Source organism: Schistocerca nitens, chromosome 4 (genome assembly GCF_023898315.1).
Source record: "Schistocerca nitens isolate TAMUIC-IGC-003100 chromosome 4, iqSchNite1.1, whole genome shotgun sequence".
NCBI classification, from domain to species: domain Eukaryota; kingdom Metazoa; phylum Arthropoda; class Insecta; order Orthoptera; family Acrididae; genus Schistocerca; species Schistocerca nitens.
The window spans coordinates 552983324-553005908 of NC_064617.1; the positions used below are offsets into that span (position 1 = coordinate 552983324).

The 22585-nt window shown below is 40.9% G+C and overlaps 1 protein-coding gene across 1 annotated transcript in view; it reads right to left on the bottom strand.

The window, feature by feature from the left end:
• The window catches only part of LOC126251824 (acetylcholinesterase-like), a 78243-nt gene that overhangs the window by 24287 nt on the left and 31371 nt on the right, over window positions 1-22585 (bottom strand). Inside the window, exons 4-6 of the mRNA XM_049952486.1 lie at window positions 13382-13567; window positions 4670-4869; window positions 206-356 (exon numbers count right to left, since the gene is read on the bottom strand). Of these exons, the coding sequence (XP_049808443.1) occupies window positions 206-356; window positions 4670-4869; window positions 13382-13567 (537 nt within the window). The remainder of the gene's footprint in view (window positions 1-205; window positions 357-4669; window positions 4870-13381; window positions 13568-22585) is intronic.

Here is a 22585-nt window from a genome sequence, read left to right on the forward strand (position 1 = left end):
TTTCACATTTTGTTGTCCTGCAGTTGCTTTATTAAAAAAAACTATGAACAAATTGTTAGGAAACTTCTTATTTTAATACCAAAGTTATTCCGTAGAACCTTTAAGAGGTATTTGCAATTTGGTGACATTCAGACTATCACTAGAATCTGCCTGAGGTTTTCACTGTATAAAGCAGAAAAGGTGAAGTTTGTTTGCGACCACTTACCTGTCTCAGCGGAGGTCACGCCAGTCATGATGGGCACCTGGTTAAAGCGACCTTCATTCACAGCACGAATAGGAGATTCTGATATGAATGCATCCTCGATGTCTGGTTCGGTGTTAGGTGCCCATACGATGTATGAGAAGTAGAGATTTTGCTGGAAACAAAAGAAAATCAGCCCAGTAACTAAACTTACAAACTTCGGTACCTGTTGAATCTATGTTCTTTAGTGGAAAGTTGTCTTGCTTAGTATAACAGACAAATTACATGCTATCATAAATTTTACCAATGCTGCCGTTGTTTTATTGCCCATGCTGTTCTTGCTTATTCGAGAGACGATCTAGTACATAGTTTGTTCCCCAGAAATTGATATAGGGTACACACCGCTGCAAAGTGAACTCTTGTTTCATCGCATGAAATTTTCATTTTACTTTACTTTCCCACCTTGATAAACTGTATTTCCTCATAAGTTCAGTTAAAACTGGTAAGACATCGATTCCGTTTCTTCATAAGTTGTACATCTACTTTAGATACCACAGTGTGGGTATAGTTCTTTATTTCATTACTTTTATTGACATATAAGTAAATTCTATTAAAACCAGCTGCTGTCGTATTGGTAACTAACAGTAAGCTACAATATTATACGTAGTTGACTACTTGTAAACTATTTGACTGTACTTCCTTTTTAAACAACTAAATCATTTAGATCATCTACTGGTTTCAGAAGAAGCATTACGTTAACAGCAGAAGGCGAGTTAGTTACGAATGTGTACCTCGCACGATTTCTCCAATGATAAGACAACTATGAAATCAGTAGGGAGTGGTTCATTTTTAGGTGCAATCGTAATGTGACAAGGGTATTTGTAGGATCACGTTGATCTTTACAGTCGAACAAGACATGATCGATGTCCTCATCGTCAGCACATGGAGTAGGGCCTACATGGTACACGTAATTGTTTAATTTTTAAAATTTTAGGTGTCGATTTTTGAGAACTTCTGATAAAAATTACAGTGAGAAGTCATTTATCATAAAACCTTGTTCTGAAATTGTGTTTTGAAAATATAATTTCTTATAAACAATACACTAAAAGCACAAGAATGACATTGTTTCCCGCAGGCCCCGAACTTAATTTATGCGTTACTGATATCTCATTGTGTTCGTTTAAATTTGTAAAGTTAGTGTTTCGTACCCGCGTCCGATGCTTCAATGACATGTAACGAGTACCTGCAGTAAATTCGTTGTTCCCACAGAACGCCAGTACTTCTGAACTCTGCACCGTTGCCGCCAGCGACACGTCATTTACGCCTATCCTGTGGTAGTTAGGTAGCTTTAAGGATCGTTCACAAGCACAAACGATCGCCTCGTTGCTTACGACACTTACAACGCCTTCGCTTGTTTTACCACTCCCAGTCCCATGCTCGGTGTGACTATAAACGGCTTACCCACAATGAAGGTCTGACCGAATGCAGTGAACACTCTTCCGACCTAAGTGTCCTCTTTGAAAAGGTAGTTACTTCTATGTATTACCTCTAACGTATGATACCTACCCTATTCCTTTAAATGTATGCAAAACCTGCTCCCACTAAAGGTGAAGTAAACGTATTCGGTCGCCTTTAATACACTTCTTCATCCAAATTAACTCTTACACATGATGTCCACCGTTGAAGACAACATTGCTCTGCATATCATCCTGTCTCCCCTTCTCGTACTTCCATATCCTCAAAGAATGAAAACTAGTCTCCAACTTCACCTACATTCCTTCGTCGTGTACCTCCAAACCACTACATTTCATTTTTTCACTGCAAGATATATATATGTTTATTTCTACTTCCCCATTGCTCCAATCAGCAGACTTCATCCTAGTGAACTCAGTCCACAGTGAGACCCTTTCCTTTCATATCAACCCTAAAGAAGTATAAATCTCATTCGTAAAACAGCTCCCTATCCAGGTTTCATTCCGATCTCTAGCTTTACAGTCGTGTTCTTTCAAAACTATCAACTGTAAGCTGATCGACGAGCCTCAGAAAATCATTAGCAGCTACAACATAAACATGTCAAAGTAATGAAGATCAGCAACTACATCAACAACACCACACCATTAATATTCATTTTAATTAAATTTACATTTCAAGTTCACCTTTAAACGTATTTTTTGAGTCATTGTACATAGACAAACATGTATGGATTAGGAGCAGCAACACTTCTGCTGCCCACAAAAGAGGAATGAAATAATAATAAAGATTATTAGGAAAAAGAAATGGCATTCTGTCATTCGCTATGTTATTCTGAATGTACTTGAGTCCATCCCGTTATGTTTTAAAATGTCATGCTTCAATAATTACCACACCTTTCTGTCAGAGAGCACCATTCTTTAACGAACTTTACTCGGTCAAGTGGCTAACTGCAAAATGAACGATGCAGATTTAAACTGTAATTTAAAACAAATTAATTTTGTAACCGTCCTTGAAAGGTGGAGATCATTCTCGGAAGACAATCTAACTGTGCGACTGCAATATATTAGGTGGAAACTTGAAGGCCTGTATAGTGCTGTCATTTTATTTTACTGGGTAGAAAGTTTATTGGTTAAGAAATTTGCAAGTTACACTATGTGATCAAAAGTATACGAATACCCCCAAAAACATACGTTCTTCTTGTTAGGTGCATTGTGCTGCCACCTACTGCCAGGTACTCCATATTAGCGAACTCAGTGGTCATTAGACATCGTGAGAGGGCAGAATGGAGCACTCCGCGGAACTGACGAACTTTGAACGTGGGTGTCACTTGTGTCATACGTCTGTACGCTTGATTTTCACACTCGTAAACATCCCTAGGTCTACTGTTCCCGATGTGATAGTGAAGTGGTAACGTGAAGGGACACGCACAGCACAAAAGCGTGCAGGCCGACCTCGTCTGTTGACTGACAGACACCGCCGACAGTTGAATAAGATCGTAATATGTAAAAGGCAGGAATTCCAAATTGCATAAGGATCCACTGTAAGTACTATGACAGTTAGGCGTGAGGTGACAAAACTTGGATTTCATGATCGAGCGACTGCTCATAAGCCACACATCACGCCGGTAAATGCCAAACGACGTCTCGCTTGGTTTAAGGAGTGTAAACATTGGACGATTGGACAGTGGAAAAACGTTGTGTGGAGTGACGAATCACAGTACACAATGTGGCAATCAGATGGCAGGGTGTGGGTATGGCGAATGCCCGGTGAACATCATCTGCCAGTGTGTGTACTGCCAACAGGCGGCTGTGTTACAGTGTGGTCGTGTTTTTCATGGATGGGGCTTGCACCCCTTGTTGTTTTGCGTGGCACTATCACAGCACTATCACAGAAACGGCCTATATTGATGTTTTAAGTACCTTCTTGCTTCCCACTGCTGAAGAGCAATTCGGTGTTGGCGACTGCATCTTTCAACACGATCGAGCACCTGTTCGTAATGCACGACCTCTGGCGGATTGGTTACCCGACAATTACATCCCTGTAATGGACTGGCTGCACAGTCCAGACCTGAATCCTATAGAACACCTTTGGGATGTTTTGTAACGCCGTTCCAAGCCCTACCGACCGACGTCTGTACCTCTCCTCAGTGCAACAATCCTTGAAGAATGGGCTGCCATTCCCCAAGAAACCTTCCAGCACCTGATTGACCAACATCATACTGAATTCCAGCATTACCGATGGAGGGCGCCACGAACTTGTAAGTCATTTTCAGCCATTTTGATCACATAATGTACGTATTGAGTCATTGATTTTAAAACATCTTTATTTTATTACCAGTATTTAAAATAATAACTTTCCACTATGTATGTGTGATTATTCATAATGATTATTCAAATATTTAGCTAATGATTTACAGCTATGCATGTGACTATGATTTAGTAAAATTATGAACAAAAATGAAAGAATGCTTTAAAGCTCTAGTCTCTGGACTGAAGACCAAGTGATGGATCCATTAAGCAAATTCACAAGGATTTAGGTTACAGTAGTTACTTGGAGAAGAAAAGTCTGCATGAAACCAGTCTCTGGATTGAAGAGCACAATAACAACAACATGCTCATTACTATTAGTAACTAGTGTATCACATGCAATCCTGTCTTAAATTGAACGTAGTATCCTATTACCACTGTTTTAGCGGAACAAGTGAGCGTATCTGAATGTAACATTTACTTTTATTTGTGGTCTATTCTTCTTTCAGAATGGATATTAAAAAATGAACAAGGAACGATTAAGTTATAGCGTCCAGTCGATGATGTCATTGTAAGCGCAGCAGAAGCTGGGATTGTAGAAGGTAATCGGCAGTATCCTTTTAAAAGTAGATATCGAAGCATGGTATTAACTCTTCAATTTACCAGTTTAGTTTTGCGATAAGAAAACCAGTCCAAAACAAACTTCGGTATAAGACAATAAATATTTCAATTCGAAGATCGTGTGGTTCAAGTGAAGCTCAGTACTCACCTCATCTGTCATTAAGAGCGACGTATCCACTAGGAGGTCAGTGGCATTTACAGAGCGTAAGAACTGCACCAGCTCCTGTGCGTTTTCAGCTTCGTAGCCGAGTACGGAGCCCAATCTGAAGGCGTGATACCGGGGATTCCGTACCACGGACATGCCAGCTACGAAGGTGCCGCTCTGGTCCACCAGCCGCGAGAACAGACCTGCAACGGAAACAGTCTTCAAGAAGATACACTGAATACACAGATAAAACAGCCTGAAACTTGCGAACATTCTCATATAACAATAATGTTACTAAACTAGTTCCGCAATGTCTATCCTCGTATTTAGGCATTCGTCTAGCATCAAATTAAATAGTTTTCCTCCCAGCAGAGTACCATTTCTTGGATGCGAACCGATACCAACGGTTTTTCTAAATTTGTATGCCCTCTCGTTGCAACTGTTAGCCTTGAAATGCAGTTCTGTTTAGGCTTGTATACGTTTTTGAAGCTCGTTATGGGGTTTGGCATCGGAAACACTCCAAGCGAATTCAGGAGACTGCCTTCAACGCATGGTGTGCCCAGATGCGTGCTTATGTACACCTTCGTGCTGGTATGTTCTGTGATACTATAGGTCCACGCTGTGGCATCCTCGTGTGCTTCAATTATCATCTGCCGACCAGATGCCTGCAGATGATGGTTGAAGTGATCGCTATAGCAAACAGAAATCTACTAATACCTGTATTGCTGGCCCTTGTTTTGACCAGAACCGAAGTGGAATCTTCCTTCATGTCGGTCAGGGGTCTGAAGATGGTGTAGTAAATCGCCGAAACTGGCAGTCAAATAAAATAAGTTCGGAAACTAGGCGGCTGAAAGGTGTTTGATTCTACATACTTATACATACAGTACTGGACACACCAATCACCGCAAACGACATTAAACAAGTACTTCACAAGATAGGTAACACTACAACGGATCACAACTTCATTACCTGGACATCAAACACAATGTACTCTGTCCTTCCTAGCAACCCTTGCAACACTTTACGGCACCATCCTCTACAGGTTATGATCCTGAAACATGGATAATCTCCAAAAAACAACTTTTCCTAAAACGCAATAAACCTAGTGAGACCTCCTCCTACCACCACATCTGCCTGGCACCCATGTATAGCAATCTCTGAATTCATCTTCTCTCAACGCATCCATAAACATAGAAACTAGCCCTTACCGCTGCCTCTAAACCAGTGTGGTTAACGTCCCAATTTCTCTTGTGATAACCAACTCCCGTATCAAACCTATCTACTATCTCATTGTTTTCATAACTGATAATTAGCCATTTTGTATCCCTCGACCAAGAAAATGCATTTGATTGTGTATCCATTCTAGTCTCCTATTCAAACTCCAGAAATACGCACCTGCAGATAACTACATCTACCAAATTCGATCTTTTCTGTGTAACAGCCCATTTTTTGTCACTTTCAACATTACCAATTACCGTACCTTCTGTACTACTGCTAGTGTGCCCAAACGCTCTGTCCTTCTCCACTCCTGTGTACCCTTTACACTACACATGTTGTGAATATTGCAGCTCTTTTTATTTCTGTGCTTGCTAAGAAAATTGGAGAGGAATTCCCCCTAATGCAAGACACCTTTGTAGTTTTGGTTTCACCCAGACATCAAAAACTGTAAGTAACGCGCTAATTAACACAATACATAGTGATTCTCGGTCGAAAATGCATAATAGACAGGAAAATAAAATAACGTCTTACTGTTTGCAGATGACAATCTATAGATTGCCCAGTAAACCTAGAGCTACTAGCATAAACATCCAGAGCTTCATGCGAGGTATGTAAACGAACTAGAATCTTTAGACATAGCGTAAATAAACATAGAATGCTTCAACACGGTGATATCTGTCTCAACTCCGCACTGTATGCTAACCAGCGTAAAATGTTCGACAATAATCGCTCATTTTACGAATGTAAATATTTTTTTACCAAAAGTTTGTTTGAAGATAACATGTAACAACAATCTTGGAGAAGAAAAATAAACAAATAAAACCACTGAAGATAGCACAAAAACTGCTGAAGAATGTCTGGGTGAAAACAAAACTACTAAGGTGTGTTGCATAAGCTGAATTCATCTTCAAACCCTTTACACTGCTGACACACCTGTACCACCTCCTCCAATATGTGAAGACACGGCCTTGCTAACTCTTACCATACCCCATAGACATATCAGCGCTCCCTCCAGATTCACATCAACCAGTTTACGTCCCAAGGAAACTAGTGGCTCAAGATTAATCGTTCTGAAAGCCTAAGCACTAAATTTGGGATGAACTATTTGCAGCATCAGCCTTTATGGCTTTTATCTCATCTTTTATGACGATCTTCTCGAATTAACAAAAAAAATGGTTCAAATGGCTCTGAGCACTATGGGACTTAACATCTGTGGTCATCAGTCCCCTAGAACTTAGAACTACTTAAACCTAACTAACCTAAGGACATCACACACATCCATGCCCGAGGCAGGATTCGAACCTGCGACCGTAGCAGTCGCGCGGTTCCGGATCGAATTAACAGACGCCCTAAAGTATTTCGGGCAAACCCTTTATAGTAAGTTAACGCGAAAATCTCACCTACCAGCCATCCAACAGAAATCTCACGACAGACTAAAACTATTAAACGACCGAAGAAAGGGATCACATCCTTGCACCATTCTCCAATCGTACGTAGCAACTACGTTACGTAGTAATGTACAAATGTATCTTCCTCTACTTTTCTTTTTACTTACATTTAGTAATAACAGTGATGACTAAAGGCTTCACCTAAAGTTAAAGGCAACGATTTGCAACTGAACGCTGTGTATGGTAGGCAGTGAGTTGATAGGAGAGGAAAGGCGCGAGAGTGAAGTAGCCGGAAGTTACTTGAGTGAGGCGTTTGCGCGGGAACACACAAAACGTCGCTATTGTTTTAGGAGAATCTTCGCGTGTATAAACCTTTCCGGTGGCTTGAAGGCGATCGGAACTGCTAAGCCGTTTTCGAATCCCGGTGTTGGTCTGCTACGTTATAGATGAAGATTTCGTAGAAAGACATAAAATACTCCCAGGAGTTCTTAAGCCTTAGGTTAACAATTATTTATTTCAATTGTACTCTAAAGAAGGCATTAGAGGACAATACCTAATGGGTCAGATACCTCTGTTTCAGTTCGTATGTCTTCATTCATTTTTAAAAGCAGGTACATCTACTGCAACTCACGAGTGCGGAAGCATATGCTCAGCTGAGAGGGCACCAGGTGGTGTGTTGACATTCTCGAAAAACAAAGGCGCTTTGGAAGCTGTTAGTGAGCTGCCGTAGAGCAGGACACATAAATTAACACACCACAAAAACGTTCATCTCCGATTTAACACAAAGTGTTCTGGCGTAAAGTCAAGCGCCGGCGCGCCAGTCAGAAACGAGAGAGCAGAGAGGGCTACGAAGAAGACGTCAGCCAATTGCACGCTGACCGACCCCTCTCCAAGACGACAATGCGACAGCAGTGGGCTCTATGCGAAGAGGACATAAGCGCCGCGCCGACTGGCCGTGGTTCAACTCTACAGAAGCTTCACGACTAGCGACCTTAATAGAACTGTATTACTTCACTTGTATTAGGAATTGTATATACTGAAGAGATTTCTTAATTTACATGTCGCCCTTTGCTTGCGAGACATCTATGTACTTCTCAAAGTAATAAAAGCTCATTAATACGATTTGCTCGAATTGTTGTCTAGCGGTCCGAGAAAGGTTTCCTAGACACCCCATATTCGACGACTAGGGAGGATTCAATACTTTCGGAGTAGTGTCGCTTCTCGGACACGGCTCGGAATGTCCGAAACAGCATCTGAGTAGCGACAGGATTTTTTGTAAATGTCATACGCAGTATCGTGTACGAGTAGGAAGTAACTTTGCACGTAAGTACAAGCATCATTTCCAGTTGTGCCGATTATTAGATCGACAGTAGGACCGCGTTCTCACTGCTGTCTCAGCATGATGGCGTAAGTGACTTCAGCGTACATCTTGTCGCTTTTGGGATTTCTGGTGTTGTTTATTCAAAGTTTAACCACTCAGATGCCCGACTGGTCGCGTGATGGTAGTGTTTTTAGTTCCAACACATATTATTTTTCCGTGTTGTAACTATTTTAAAATACAAAGTGTTTGGGGCGAATTTCTGGAGTTTAGAAATGGTTAACGTGAGTGAAGTGTTCCTTCGTAGTGAGTACGTGATTCGTGAGAAGAATTATATTTTAACATGACTGATGGAAGCATCATGAAAAGGTGCATAAGGTACGATGTTTGCTTGATACCGCTGTCTGTCGTGTGATCTCGTTTTAAACAATAGCTGCCAGACTTAATGTAGCTATCAATCCCTTGCTGGTGTAAAGGTTGTTTATTAGAGGACAATGCGCCTCACAATTAATTTGAAAGCCTATTGCAGCTCTGTTTTATTTATTCGTTGCTAACCTCTCTAGTTCCCAGCCCACCACAATTTAGTGATGAATTGGATAATTACAGTGCGTACCTACGACAGCAGAGTAACAGGCCTATCCTTGACTTCCCTTTCAAAGAGATGGTGAAATATCCGGATTTGTGGCATCTGCGGCATTCGTAAACGTTACATACCCATTGGCATGCTGCCCCCCCCCCCCTAATTAATGAAGAGAGTTGCATCTTTACACTCAAGTAACTGCTCACAGGCATCCAACCAATGCGATTCAAATCCTTTTACGTTCAGGTTTTGAAAATAAAATAGTATTCTCCACTCTCCTAGATAGTCAGCTTTCCATAGTCCCTGTTAAGTTCCAACCTACAAGAATCCTTCACCGACTCATTTCATTTCCCCACTTCCTTGCCGTCACTGAACACCTTCGTAGATCCCACACTTATTGCAAATTCAACTCCAGCAACCCATTGTCCCTCTCATAACCACAACTCCTGGTGTGCTGTCATACGTACATCCACTGTGGCATCTGCCCGTCCTATCAAATATAACCCACTGCCCTTATCCCTTTCGATTTAGGGGCTCCGCTCGGTTCCGTTCGCTCCCTCACCTTCACTTCGATTGAACTTGGCCTGGCTTCCATTTTAGCTATCTGTTTCTGGAATCTCCATTTTTTTCACTAGCAAACATCGACTCACGTTCCCCCTATCCCGACAATCAAACCAACCCAATTCAAGTAGCTCCATAAATTCTTTATGTACCTTAAAGGATCAACCCACCTTCCCTGTCCCCGTTATTTTTCTTCAATGCAGGGCCCTCTAATCAAATGATGCTGTAGTGCAATACAGTGCAGGGTTTGTTTCTAACATACACTTACATATAGTGCATTTCTTTAAAAAAACTTTTATTCCATTTTGGTTCTTTTAAGCTCTGTAGAGCAGAGCACTGTTCTGCTGCCATCTCTCCCTCCCCCATCTGCGGTTTTATCAGCATATCTGTAAGTGGTGTGAGACCGAAGTTGTACAGTAGTACTAGAAAAATCGAAAAAATGAGACCTGCTGGTGATCTCAAACAAATATTATATTCGTAGTTTCCCCAGCCTACCCAGCTCCACATTTTTATTTGGATACTGGACAGTTTTAAACAAACCTTTTGTTTTGAAGAACTTTTACTGAACCTTTTTAAACCATCGGCGCATCTCTATGTACTTGCTAGAGTTCGCGAGGTCGAAGATCAGCCTCGCGGGTATTGGATGCGAATTGTGAGTTCTGTGTAGCGCAGATGTCGTCTCTGGAGTGTTGTATGTACCAAGTCACGAGTGAGTAATCCACAGTGATAAATACAATTGTTTCTCTCAGTACAGAAAGCTCTGCGACACTTCGCTGTTGCGTTCCCGTGTGGAGGCGTGGAATTCTACTTAATCTGTCGGTATTTTACGCGAATACTGTAGTTTAGTGAGCGTTCACGTATTTGATTGGAGGGGAGGGGGCGGGGATGCCATTGTGTAGGGCCAGTATGTAACCAGAGGTTGTGTACAATGAAGGAGGCAGACTTAGCCAGCTGTAATTGTTGAAGGTAATAAATTCTGTTTCTTCCAGTGTAAATGAGAAGTGAGGCGTTTTCGTGTATTTTTTCCCTTTTCGATTTCGAACAGTTATTCTGGTTTGTTTTGTAGGAGATCAGCCAGAGTTTAAATTATTGGGTGTCATTTTCCAATACAGTAGGCGGATATTTAAGCATTTCTGAAAATGGCAAGACTGCTGGAAGGTATTTGCTACAGTTTAGGAGCAGTGATAATTTCAAACCCTGTCTCGCGACTCAGAGGCTGGCGACCTTTGCCTAGACTTCTTTAATAGTATAGCAGCGCAAGCCCGACAACAGACGTTACCGAGTATCTCTGTCGAGCAATACAGTGCGGCCTTTGTCTCTCGCACCATACAAAGCTAAGAGTGAGTGGACACTGACCGTGTGAGCGAGAGGGACATGAAACGCGACGCCAGAGACGCTGCGAGTAACAGACAGTAGGAATGTTTCACTGTGTGTCATAATATCGGATCTCCGAGTGTGTCGTTAGGCAGAAACCTATTAGAACAACTTTTATTGCTCCTACTGAAACGAGCAGCAATAAAATTTATATTCTTCCTTCTCACAAATATTTGGCTCTTTTTCCTGAATATGTGACGATTACCGAGTATGTGGTTAGGCAGGAATGCATGAGTATAGTTTCAATTGATGCAACTGAAACGTGAAGCAATGAAATTCATATTCCTCCTACTCACAAATATTTGGCTCTTTAATTCCGAATATGTAGCGCTTTCCGAGTGTGTAGCCTGGTAACTAAGAGGACAGCTTAAATTGCTGCGAGAGAAATAAATAACATTCATATTCTTCCTTGTCACAAGTATTTCGCGGGTAACACTCATGTCACAAGAGTTCCTGCAAATCAGTGGCAGATCGGGTGGTATATTTCTACCGCTACCGACATGTGCGAGATGTTACCCATGTGAGAGAGGCCCTCATCGAAGGCTAACGAAGTCGGTAGCAGTTCCTGCTGTTGTCGATATTGGCTGTGACGTCAGAATGACGCTACTTTTGCAGGAAGTCTCATGAAATAAGCGTTACCCATCCTCTTACCCCATCTCGACTGTAGAGCTGGCGCGGATCCAGATTCTTCCACCAGCAGATAGAAAACTTGACGGGTCGAGGGGACACTCTCAGTTCCTGCAGTTCGCCTGGATCCTATAGTGTAGCAGCCTCGGCAATTACGCCACGAAACATAGTTCCGTGAGTTCACAGAACTACGGTTCTCACCCATCAGTCACCATCTGCGGTGTGCCTGCATAGTACATTCAGACATAGTGGCAATATCATAGACTTATTTAGATTTCATTGTATTAGCAGAGGAAATAGAGTGCCATGGATCAAACTGTTACCAACGCTAAGCACAGTCTTGTACCATTACTACTAATAAATGTTATCGATTGTTTCTCACTGTGTTGCCACATTTCTAGTCTAGTGCTGCCCTGTCCAGCAAGAGTTAAGTAGAATTTAATTAGCGTGCATACAGCCACTTTTACCATCTTTTAGAGACCTATTGCAGAAATACGTAGACGTTTGAGCGAAGCAAGTGATGACAGTCAGTTACAAAATCCTAACATTTGCTATCCAATAGATTCGATATCACTGTAGTCCACTTTAGCCACGTTTCCTGTCTCTCTAAATTAAGGCATTACACATTTCTAGAAGCTAGATTTTCACATCTTCGGCTAGTTGGCGTCTTGTTATGTTCAGCGGTACTATATCTAGAAGCCAGATTTTGACATATTCGACTAGTGGCTGTCTTGCTACGTTCAGTTGTACTAAGTCGGTTTTCTCATTGGATCTGCTAGTGTCTTTTGTTCTTTCCTCATTTCATTAATTAAACTGATGTTTTCTGAAGGTAACAGTGGATATATCTAAATAAAAATTTGAGATAGGAGAACAATTAACACAGAAATGTAGCGGTAATATAAGGGAGTGGCAAATGAAATCGATGCAGATGGAAAAGGGTAAGCCCGCATCTCGTGGTCGTGCGGTAGCATTCTCGCTTCCCACGCCCGGGTTCCCGGGTTCGATTCCCGGCGGGGTCAGGGATTTTCTCTGCCTCGTGATGGCTGGGTGTTGTGTGCTGTCCTTAGGTTAGTTAGGTTTAAGTAGTTCTAAGTTCTAGGGGACTTATGACCACAGCAGTTGAGTCCCATAGTGCTCAGAGCCATTTGAACCAATTTTGGAAAAGGGTAAGTACATTGATATTATTCCAAAAGTAATCGCCATAGCTCTTAATAACTTTATCCTGCTGTGAAACAGGAAATTCAGTACCTTCACGGAAACATGTTTCCGTTGCCCAAGGAAAATCGACAGCCACGAATGTCCTCCTTCAGACCTCTCAAGGTATAGAAATCGCATGACGAGAGATCAGGTTTCTATGCAGGATGTTTAAGAGCTTCCCAGCGAAACTTCTGCAGCGTACCCCTGACAACACTGACAACATGTGGGGCCGCTCCATTACGGTTCCAAAGGCAACCGTAAACATCTTCCGATTAAGCACTGACCAACTTTTCTCACAATGGAATAAATATATTAACAGTTGTTGCGATTGCCTTTGAAATAATAAACGGTTTACTTACTTTTTTCCCATTTGTCTCATTTTCATTTGAGTGTCCCCTATATATACACACACTGTTAGTGAGTCAAACTGATCTCTGGAAGTAATTACTAACCTGCAGACCCAGGCGACATGAGATGCAGTGAAACAGAGACCCCTCCAGCGCTCTGACCGAAGAGCGTCACAAGCTGTGGATCCCCGCCGAAGCTGGCGATGTTCCGCTGCACCCAAGAGAGCCCCAGCTGCTGGTCCTTGAGGCCCGCATTTCCAGGAACAACCTCGTCACCTGTGCTCAGGAAGCCTGCAACAGGATTGAAAACGAACTCTGATTCTAGTATTTTATCCTGCGCACCGTACAATAAATTTTCATTTTTGTGTCAGTCCCTTAGCACTTTTGTATGATGTTTCAACACTTTCTTCCTGAGTCGGCTATATATCAGATTCCTGCTGCTGAAAGCTTTTAGCTGTTTCAAACTCACAACGTACTAAGTGCATATCTAGATGAAGTAGCATGGTAGATGGTGTTTCTGTCCATTCTATTTGGATTTTCCAATACGTTTATATTATATAAAATGAACACATATCTGTCATTTATTTCACTCCTCGTTTATATAATATTGTACACCTAAACTGAAAATGTTGTTTGCTTAATATTATAACAGTCTCTAGCACTAAACATTTACAGGTTAAATATAACATTGCCAGATTTTACAGGCAGTGACTGTTATTGAATTTTTAGTTGTTTTCCCATTCAGTTATACGGAAAATAGAATTGAATTGTTGTAACACCACTTATAGGAGTCTAAACTGCACTTGGTTTTCTCTTTCAGCCTTTGCATAAAATATTGATTTCGTCTAGGTTTTGTGCTGGTAATATTTAGAAGTGTTACAACATTTGCATCTTATTCTTTTACATTTTACATACATAGTCACCACATTTACTTTTCAGTTTTACTATCTTTGTTAGAAGCTACCAATAATGCATTAACTTTCACGAGTTTTGCGATAAGTGTGACTCCATAACCATGACGTTTACAAATTTTCTGTTCTCACAGTTTGTTTGATCCTTAATACATTATTAACTACATGGTTTTTAAAACTAGGCATAACGGTCTTGCGGTAATATAAAAATATGTCACTTAGAAAAAAAAACTTTTAAGAGAGTTTAATTTCCCACAAGAATCGGGCCTCTCGTTATCGGTGTAACCAATGTTCACTTCTAAGCACGTTGCAAAAGTTTCGTCACCCCACACAAACAAATTTTTCTCCTGGAAATTGAAGCAGTTGTTCTAAATATATCCTTCAGTTGCTCGTCATCCTTAAGCTGTTGTCCATAATGTCATTTTTTCAAATACAAGAAATGGATATTGTCGCTGTTGGCAAAGTCAGGACTGTAAGGAGCGTTTTTCAAAATTTCCCACTGGAAAATCGTGGTTCTGGTTACGGTATGTGGACGTTTGCTATCATGGAGTAGTACCCCTGACCTCTTTTCCGCTCCGTTGAATTTGTATGTACAGTTTGGTGAGAATTTCGCATTACACGTTAGCTGAAATTGTTGACCCACGCTCCACAGATCAACAGAAATGACGATTTTTTAATCTGTATACTGGGTCTTCGACCTCGCTCTTCGTCCTTCAGATATGTACGCCCAGTTTTACCAAGTCCCCACGCAATTGTCTAACTATGCTTCATTCTTTAGTATAGGCCTATAACTAGGTATAGTTCTCGATGAAGTGGAGTAGCTGTAGACCCTTCAGGGCACTAAATAAAATTCAGCACCCACCTCCCAACTAGTGACAGCTACTGATTCCGAAAACATTGTTTAGTCTACAGTCAGTCGACCACTGAATCCAAACAATAATTTTTGCGCCTTCGTAAAAAATTAATAGATTGCGCTACGTTCCTTTATATTTAAACTGATCTGTCAACATTTAGATACTCGTATCATCAAACGCCCTTTACTTTTTGACTGTAGTTGGTAACACAAATGGTGGCTAATTTCTGTACGAAAAATTTGATGAGAAGTGTGTTTCATTCTCTTAATGCACAGCGATGGATTTTTCTTTTCGTTTCCGGGATTTTGTCTTATAGAATCTGTATTTAGATAAATGCAGTACAAATTTTGAGAAAAACTCCCAAAAATATGAATTATACTTCTACCCACTCGTGCAAACCTAGCATTCAACGGAACTACTGCTATTTACACAATAAGTTAAAAATAAAAGAACACAGAGTATCTGTGTACGACTATATCTAAAGATGTGTATGATACGTTCATAGAATTACGTCTAGTAATATGTAGAATCTCTAAGAATGTAACTTGAAGGTCCTTTTCGGGTCCGTCTGCCTGTGTAGGCTACTCTCAGGAGCTGCTGTAGGGATTTATATTCGCTTTTCACTGACAGGTAAACAGATTGAAGAAAACAGCTTTTGCATATAATTCATAAATATTTCGTAAAAATTGTGTGAATTATGATGAATTCAAGTTATTTTCTGAGAACGACGCCATTGCCACTGGCGAACAGTCCGCCACAACTCGAGAGAGCAGCTGTGAGTCGAGAGTGCAGCAAGCATAATCAGATTTACACCTGATGTGGTGGTCTAGAAGTAGAGCATGTGGGTGGAAACGAAGAGCTTGTTGGATCGAATCCCGACTTGCTCACTTGTTCACCTGTCAATGATGTGGACAGTCACCAGAAACGAAACGTGGCACTGATTCCACTTTACACAGTAGCTCTCCTTTCCCCTGTTGGATAACTGGATGTGGACATGCAAGTCGTCTATGTGACATCCAGTTGGTGGTAATCACTTCAGAACAACTGCATGATGAAAAATCATGGAAGTCCTAAACCTGTGGTTTTCCAATTTTTAATGCATAAAGTAAAACGTTTTTCGAAAATTTATTATAGCATGGTACGCAGATTAGCTTCGTTTGTATTAAGATACTTTATCAATAGATCAGTAGATCACTCAGCTTTCAGCTTGAGTCAAATATAGATGCGTACACGGATCTTTGCGTGATGGGGCGTAAAATGATATTTTTTTGTCACTTAAAAATTGTACAGGAGACCAGTAAACGAATTTTCAATGATGAAAGAGAGATTAGGCCTGTTAAAGATCGTCGGCCTGGTTCGAACCTCGGCGTTGCTTAAATTCTGAGTAAAAATCATCAACAATAATGGTCGAAGTTCATATGGTTGGCTCATATGGCTCTGAGCAATATGGGACTCAACTTCTGAGGTCATTAAAGACACATAATGTGTATCCGCAGAATATGTGGCCTGCAGTTGAAAATTTGTGTTGATGGTCCCTCCTATTGGCAAAAGATTTCGAACTAGCCCCCAGTCGGATCTCCGGCAGGGTCCTGCCAAATGAGAGGAGACGATGAGAAAAAGACTGAATAACCCAAGAAAGAATAACATTCTAAGGGTCGGGGCGTGGAGCGTCAGAAGTATGAATTTGGTAAGGAAGCTAGAAAATCAGAAGAGGGAAGGTAAAGGTTCACTCTATGTATATTAGGGGTGATTGAAGTAACAGCTGAAAATATTATAACAGGAGTAGGATACGTTATGAATGGGAGAGTACGGCAGATAGTGTGTTACTGTGTAGTTCAATGATCGGATTATTCTCATCAGATTCGACAGAGAACCAACACTGACAGGTATACATGCCGACGACGCAAGCAGAAGATGAAGAGATAGAGATAGTATATGGGGATATTGAACGGAAATGTGGTACGTAAAGGGTGATGAATAACACAGGTCAACGAAATATTTTTTTGAAAATTTTTTTTATTTCCATAGCTCATCTTTATAGATTTTTATGAGCTGAATCCAAATCTAGCCTTAGGTTTTTTGTATCACCTGTAGTTTTCGAGCAATATGCTTTTTCTTATATATAGTATAAAAATCCTATGCTATACGGTAAACGGAGAAATTAATGAAACGCTTTGTTGCAATACAAGCATTGTTTGTATTTACAGTAAGCTACTTAAAACAATTATATGTGTTAATAGAGGTTTCACTTGTCAGCTGGAATTGGTTTGTATTTTCTTTCTCTTTTCTCTTTGGAGCTTCTTGTGTAGATTTTTGTACGATGAGTCGCTTGCTAAACTTCTCGGTGAAGTGACCAACAGTAGTCTCCCAACATGCTGGTGTTCTACCGGCCGCCGGCCGGGGTGGCCGAGCGGTTCTAGGCGCTACAGTCTGGAACCGCGCGACCGTTACGGTCGCAGGTTCGAATCCTGCCTCGGGCATGGATGTGTGTGATGTCCTTAGGTTAGTTAGGTTTAAGTAGTTCTACGTTCTAGGGGACTGATGACCTTAGAAGTTCAGTCCCAAAGTGCTCAGAGCCATTTGAACCATTTCTAACGGCCTTGGTAAAGTTTTTCCATCACTTTAATGTCCTGGTGAAAACACTCTCCTTGCTCCTCACTAACATCTCTCATATTGTCCAGGAAGTAATCAAGGTGACTGTTCAAAAAGTGAACTCTCAGGCTCATTAAACATCTTAAAATTTAAACTACTTTAACATTTTATCTATAATAGAAAAATATTCTGGTCTTTTTCATGTCCTAAGAACTTTATAACGACTTGCTTGAATGATACCCATGCTTCTTTCTCATTTAAGGTCATTGTCGTTTCAAAGTTAACATCAAACAACAATTTTCTAATACCAGTTCCGACAGAGACGCCTTCTTTTAGTTTAGTTTCTGAAAGGTGTGGAAACTTTTAGCAGAGATACTTAAAACATGGTCCATCTTTAGGCAAAGACTTTACAAACTGTTTCATTAGGCCTCCCTCACAGGCCTGTTCTTTTTGCACCATAGTTGATCCCTAGCCCTACTATCCCATTTACACAAGGATCATGGATATTTGGTAAAGCCGCCTTGGTGACCAAGGAGCATGCATGTCACTTTTAGATCGCCACATATCATCCAACCATGAGCTGAATAGCCTATTTTAATTCGCACTATTTTTAGGTTTTCATAGGTTTCTTTCATATGTACGGAGTGTCCAACAGGTATAGATGCATACATGTTACCACTGTATAATAAAACATCCTTTAAAGTAGTTTTGGATGAATCAATAAACAGCCTCCAGTCATCCTTTTTGTATTCAACACCAAACTCGTTCATCCGAATGGGAATGCCTGAGCAGTACACTAAATCACCTTCTTGTTGAAAAAACTTGGAAAATTGCCGCTCTCTCTTTCTATACATGTATATGCTGATTCCAACTGCCATTAAGTTATTTTCTTTTAATCTAGAGCCTAGCAATTCAGCTTTTTAAGCCGAGATCCCTAACCAAACCCGTAAGTTCGGTCTGAGTAAACAATGTAGACTTTCTGTATTACAATGGAATTTATCATCATCTGGTCATCTAAATCACATTGTACTTCAGAAAATACTTCTTTTGGAATATAATTTACATCACCCGGTGGTTCAGGAACCGGAAAATCTACACCATGCGGTACTGGTCGGATGGCGGACGGAAGGCTAGGGTAGCTTGTTACCTTCTTGTTTTTCGACTTATGACCAGCAATATCAACACTGCAGAAGTAGCAATCATCGGAATGATTTCTTGGCTCACTCCATATCATAGGAACAGCAAATCTAAAGGCTTTTTTCACCTTTTTGGACCATTTCTCAGATCTTCAACACACACATAACATACCTTATGCGGCGCCCAAGAATTGTCTTGATCACCAAGTTTAGATCAAAATTATGATAGTTGAACCTTTCTCACAAGATCTGTAATGTTTCTTTGGTGTTTTTAAGCGCAAATTCACCACAAATATAACAAAAACTGTCAGCAGAGTTTTTACTACCACGATTACAGATTGTACTGAGCACATGTACAGGAAATGGGCAAGTGAGGTGAGGCTGACAGTAAACAAAACAGCATCTGCTAACACAAAAATAGAATCGATTTTTTTTTTGCCAACAAACGTTTTTCAGCGCTGCTACCAACGTCATCTACGTTCATTACACCTCCGCTTTAACTATATAAAAGCTGTTAAATTCTTTAAAAAATCGCTTAATTTAATAAATTCAGCTGTAAAATTTGAAGAAATGGTGGGTGATACAGTTTTTTAAGTATCATATTTGGACTTTATTTGGATTTACCACCCTAAAAAACATAAGAATAAGGTATTTTCAGCAAAAAAGTTTTTCCATCGTTGGCTTGTGTATTCTAATAGTCACGGAGGGCTGAATGCGGTCATAGGGAAAGGAGTAGAAGAGAGGGTTACGCGAGATTATGGGCTTGGTTATAGGAATGAGCGAGGAAAAACACTAACTGAGTTCTGCAATAAATTTTAGGAAATAATAGCGAATACTCAACCATCATAAGAGGATGGAATATGCTTGGAAAAAACGGGGAAGTTAAGAAGAATCCAGTTATAGTACATCGTAGTCAGGCAGAGATTCCGAAATCATACACAGGGTTGTACGGTGTACCCTGGAGCAGATGTAAACTTAGATCACGATTTAGTAATGATGAGCAGTAGGGTGAAGCTTAAGAGAGTATTCAGGAAAAAACAGTGCGCAATGAAGTGGTAAATGGAAGTACTAAGGAATGAAGACACAAGTTTTAATTTCCCTGAGGATGTAGATACTGCAATAATGAATAGCTCAATAGGCAGTTCGCTTGAAGAGGAATGGATACCTCTAAAACGCGTCATCACAGAAATGGGAAAGATAAGCACATTTACAAGGAGGTTAACAACGAAGAAACCACGGGTAAGAGAAGAAATACATCAGCTGATCGGCAAAAGAAGGAAGTACATAATTGTTCAGGGAAATTGAAGAATACGGAGATAGAAGTCATTTAAGAATGAAAGAAATAGAAAGAGCAGGGAAGCTAAGCCGAAGTGGTCGTTGAAAAATGCGAAGAAAGTGAAAAGTAAATGATTGTCGGGAGCACTGACTCAGCATATAGAAAGCTCAAACACCTTCGGTGAAATTAAAAACAAGGGCGGTAACATTAAGAACGTAGTGGGAGTTATGCTGTGCATTGTGTATTCTACTGTTACAGGCAGAGGAGAGAGTGGATAAGTGGAAAGAGTATATTGAAGTTATGAGCGGAAGGACTTGCCTGACAAAGTGATAGAAAATGAAATAGGAATCGAAAGGGAAGAGATAGAGGATCCAGTATTAGAATCAGAATGCAAAAGAGCAAATAAGGTAGAACGGATTGATAACTTTAATCGGAATTTCTGAAACCACTGGGGGAAGCGACAACTAAACGTCTGTTCAGGCTAGTGTGTAGAACGTATTTCACTGGTGATGTACTAGCAGACTTTCGAGAAAACATCATTCACACATCTCAGAAGGTAATAAGAGCTGACAAGTGCGAGAACCGTCGTCAGTCAATTGAACAGCACATACATGCAAGTTCATGATAGGAATAATACAAAGCAATATAGAAAAGTAATTTGAGGATCTAGTAGATAACAGCCAGTTTGGCTTCAGGAAAGGCAAAAGTATCAGAGAGGCAGTTCTGTCATTGTGGTTGATAATATCTGGAAGCCTAAAGAAAAATCAAAATACGTTCATAGGATTTGTCGATCTGGAGAAAGCGATCGACAATGTCAACTGGTGCAAGATGTTAGAAATTCTGAGAAAAATAGAGGTGAGCAGTATGGAAAGACGTGTAATATGTAATACGTACAAGAAACAAGAGGGAACAAAAAAGACTGAAAGACCAAGAACGAAGTACTCGGACTAAAAAGGGTGTAAGGCCGGGGAGTAGTCTTTTGCCCTCACTGTTCAATCTATAAATCGAAGAAGTTGTGGCGGAAATAAAACGAAAATTCAAGAGAGGGATTAAAATTCAAGGTCAAAGAATTTCAGTGATAAGATTCGCTGTCGGCACTGCTATCCTCAGAGCAAATGATGAAGATTTAAAGGATCTGTTGAATGGAATTAGTAGTCTAATGGCGCCGGTCGAGGTGGCCGTGCGGTTCTAGGCGCTACAGTCCGGAACCGCGGGACTGCTACGGTCGCAGGTTCGAATCCTGCTTCGGGCATGGATGTGTGTGATGTCCTTAGGTTAGCTAGGTTTAAGTAGTTCTAAGTTCTAGGGGACTGATGACCAAAGATGTTAAGTCTCATAGTGCTCAGAGCCATTTCGAGCCAGTAGTCTAATGGGTGCAGGAAATGGATGGAGAGTAAACGGAAGAAAAACCAAAGTAATGAAAAGTAGCAGACATGATAACAGCGGCAAACTTAATATCTGAATTGAGGAACACGAAGTAGACGGTATCAAGGAATTCTGCTATCTAGGCAGCAAAATAACCCATGCTGGAAGAAGCAAGGAGGACATAAAAAGCAGACGAGTACCATTAAAAATGGCATTACTGGCTGAGAGAGGTCTGCTAGTGTCAAACATAGGCCTTAATTTGAGGAAGAAATTTATGAGAACTTACGTCTGGAGCACAGCATTCAATGTTAGTGAAACATGGACTGTGGGAATACCGGAACAGAAGAGAAATTAAGCGTTTTAGATGTGCCGCTACAGAAGAATGTTGAAAAGTTGATAGACTGGTATCGATAGGGATAAGGAGGTTCTGCGTAGAATCGGCAAGGAAAGGAATATATGGAAAACACTGACAAGAACAAGCGACAGGATGATAGGAGATCTGTTAAGACATCAGGCGGTAATTCCCATGGTAACAGAGGGAGCTGTAGAGGGCGAAAACTAATGTGTAAAAGCTTAAACATGTTTAAATAAAACAAATGTTATTAACATTATCCTTCATGTCTTTATATTTGCAAGCCTCTGCCGATATAGATCTCCGAAATGTAGCGTGTAACATTACGTTGTGTAACGTAACTACACTCCTGGAAATTGAAATAAGAACACCGTGAATTCATTGTCCCAGGAAGGGGAAACTTTATTGACACATTCCTGGGGTCAGATACATCACATGATCACACTGACAGAACCACAGGCACATAGACACAGGCAACGGAGCATGCACAATGTCGGCACTAGTACAGTGTATATCCACCTTTCGCAGCAATGCAGGCTGCTATTCTCCCATGGAGACGATCGTAGAGATGCTGGATGTAGTCCTGTGGAACGGCTTGCCATGCCATTTCCACCTGGCGCCTCAGTTGAACCAGCGTTCGTGCTGGACATGCAGACCGCGTGAGACGACGCTTTATCCAGTCCCAAACATGCTCAATGGGGGACAGATCCGGAGATCTTGCTGGCCAGGGTAGTTGACTTACACCTTCTAGAGCACGTTGGGTGGCACGGGATACATGCGGACGTGCATTGTCCTGTTGGAACAGCAAGTTCCCTTGCCGGTC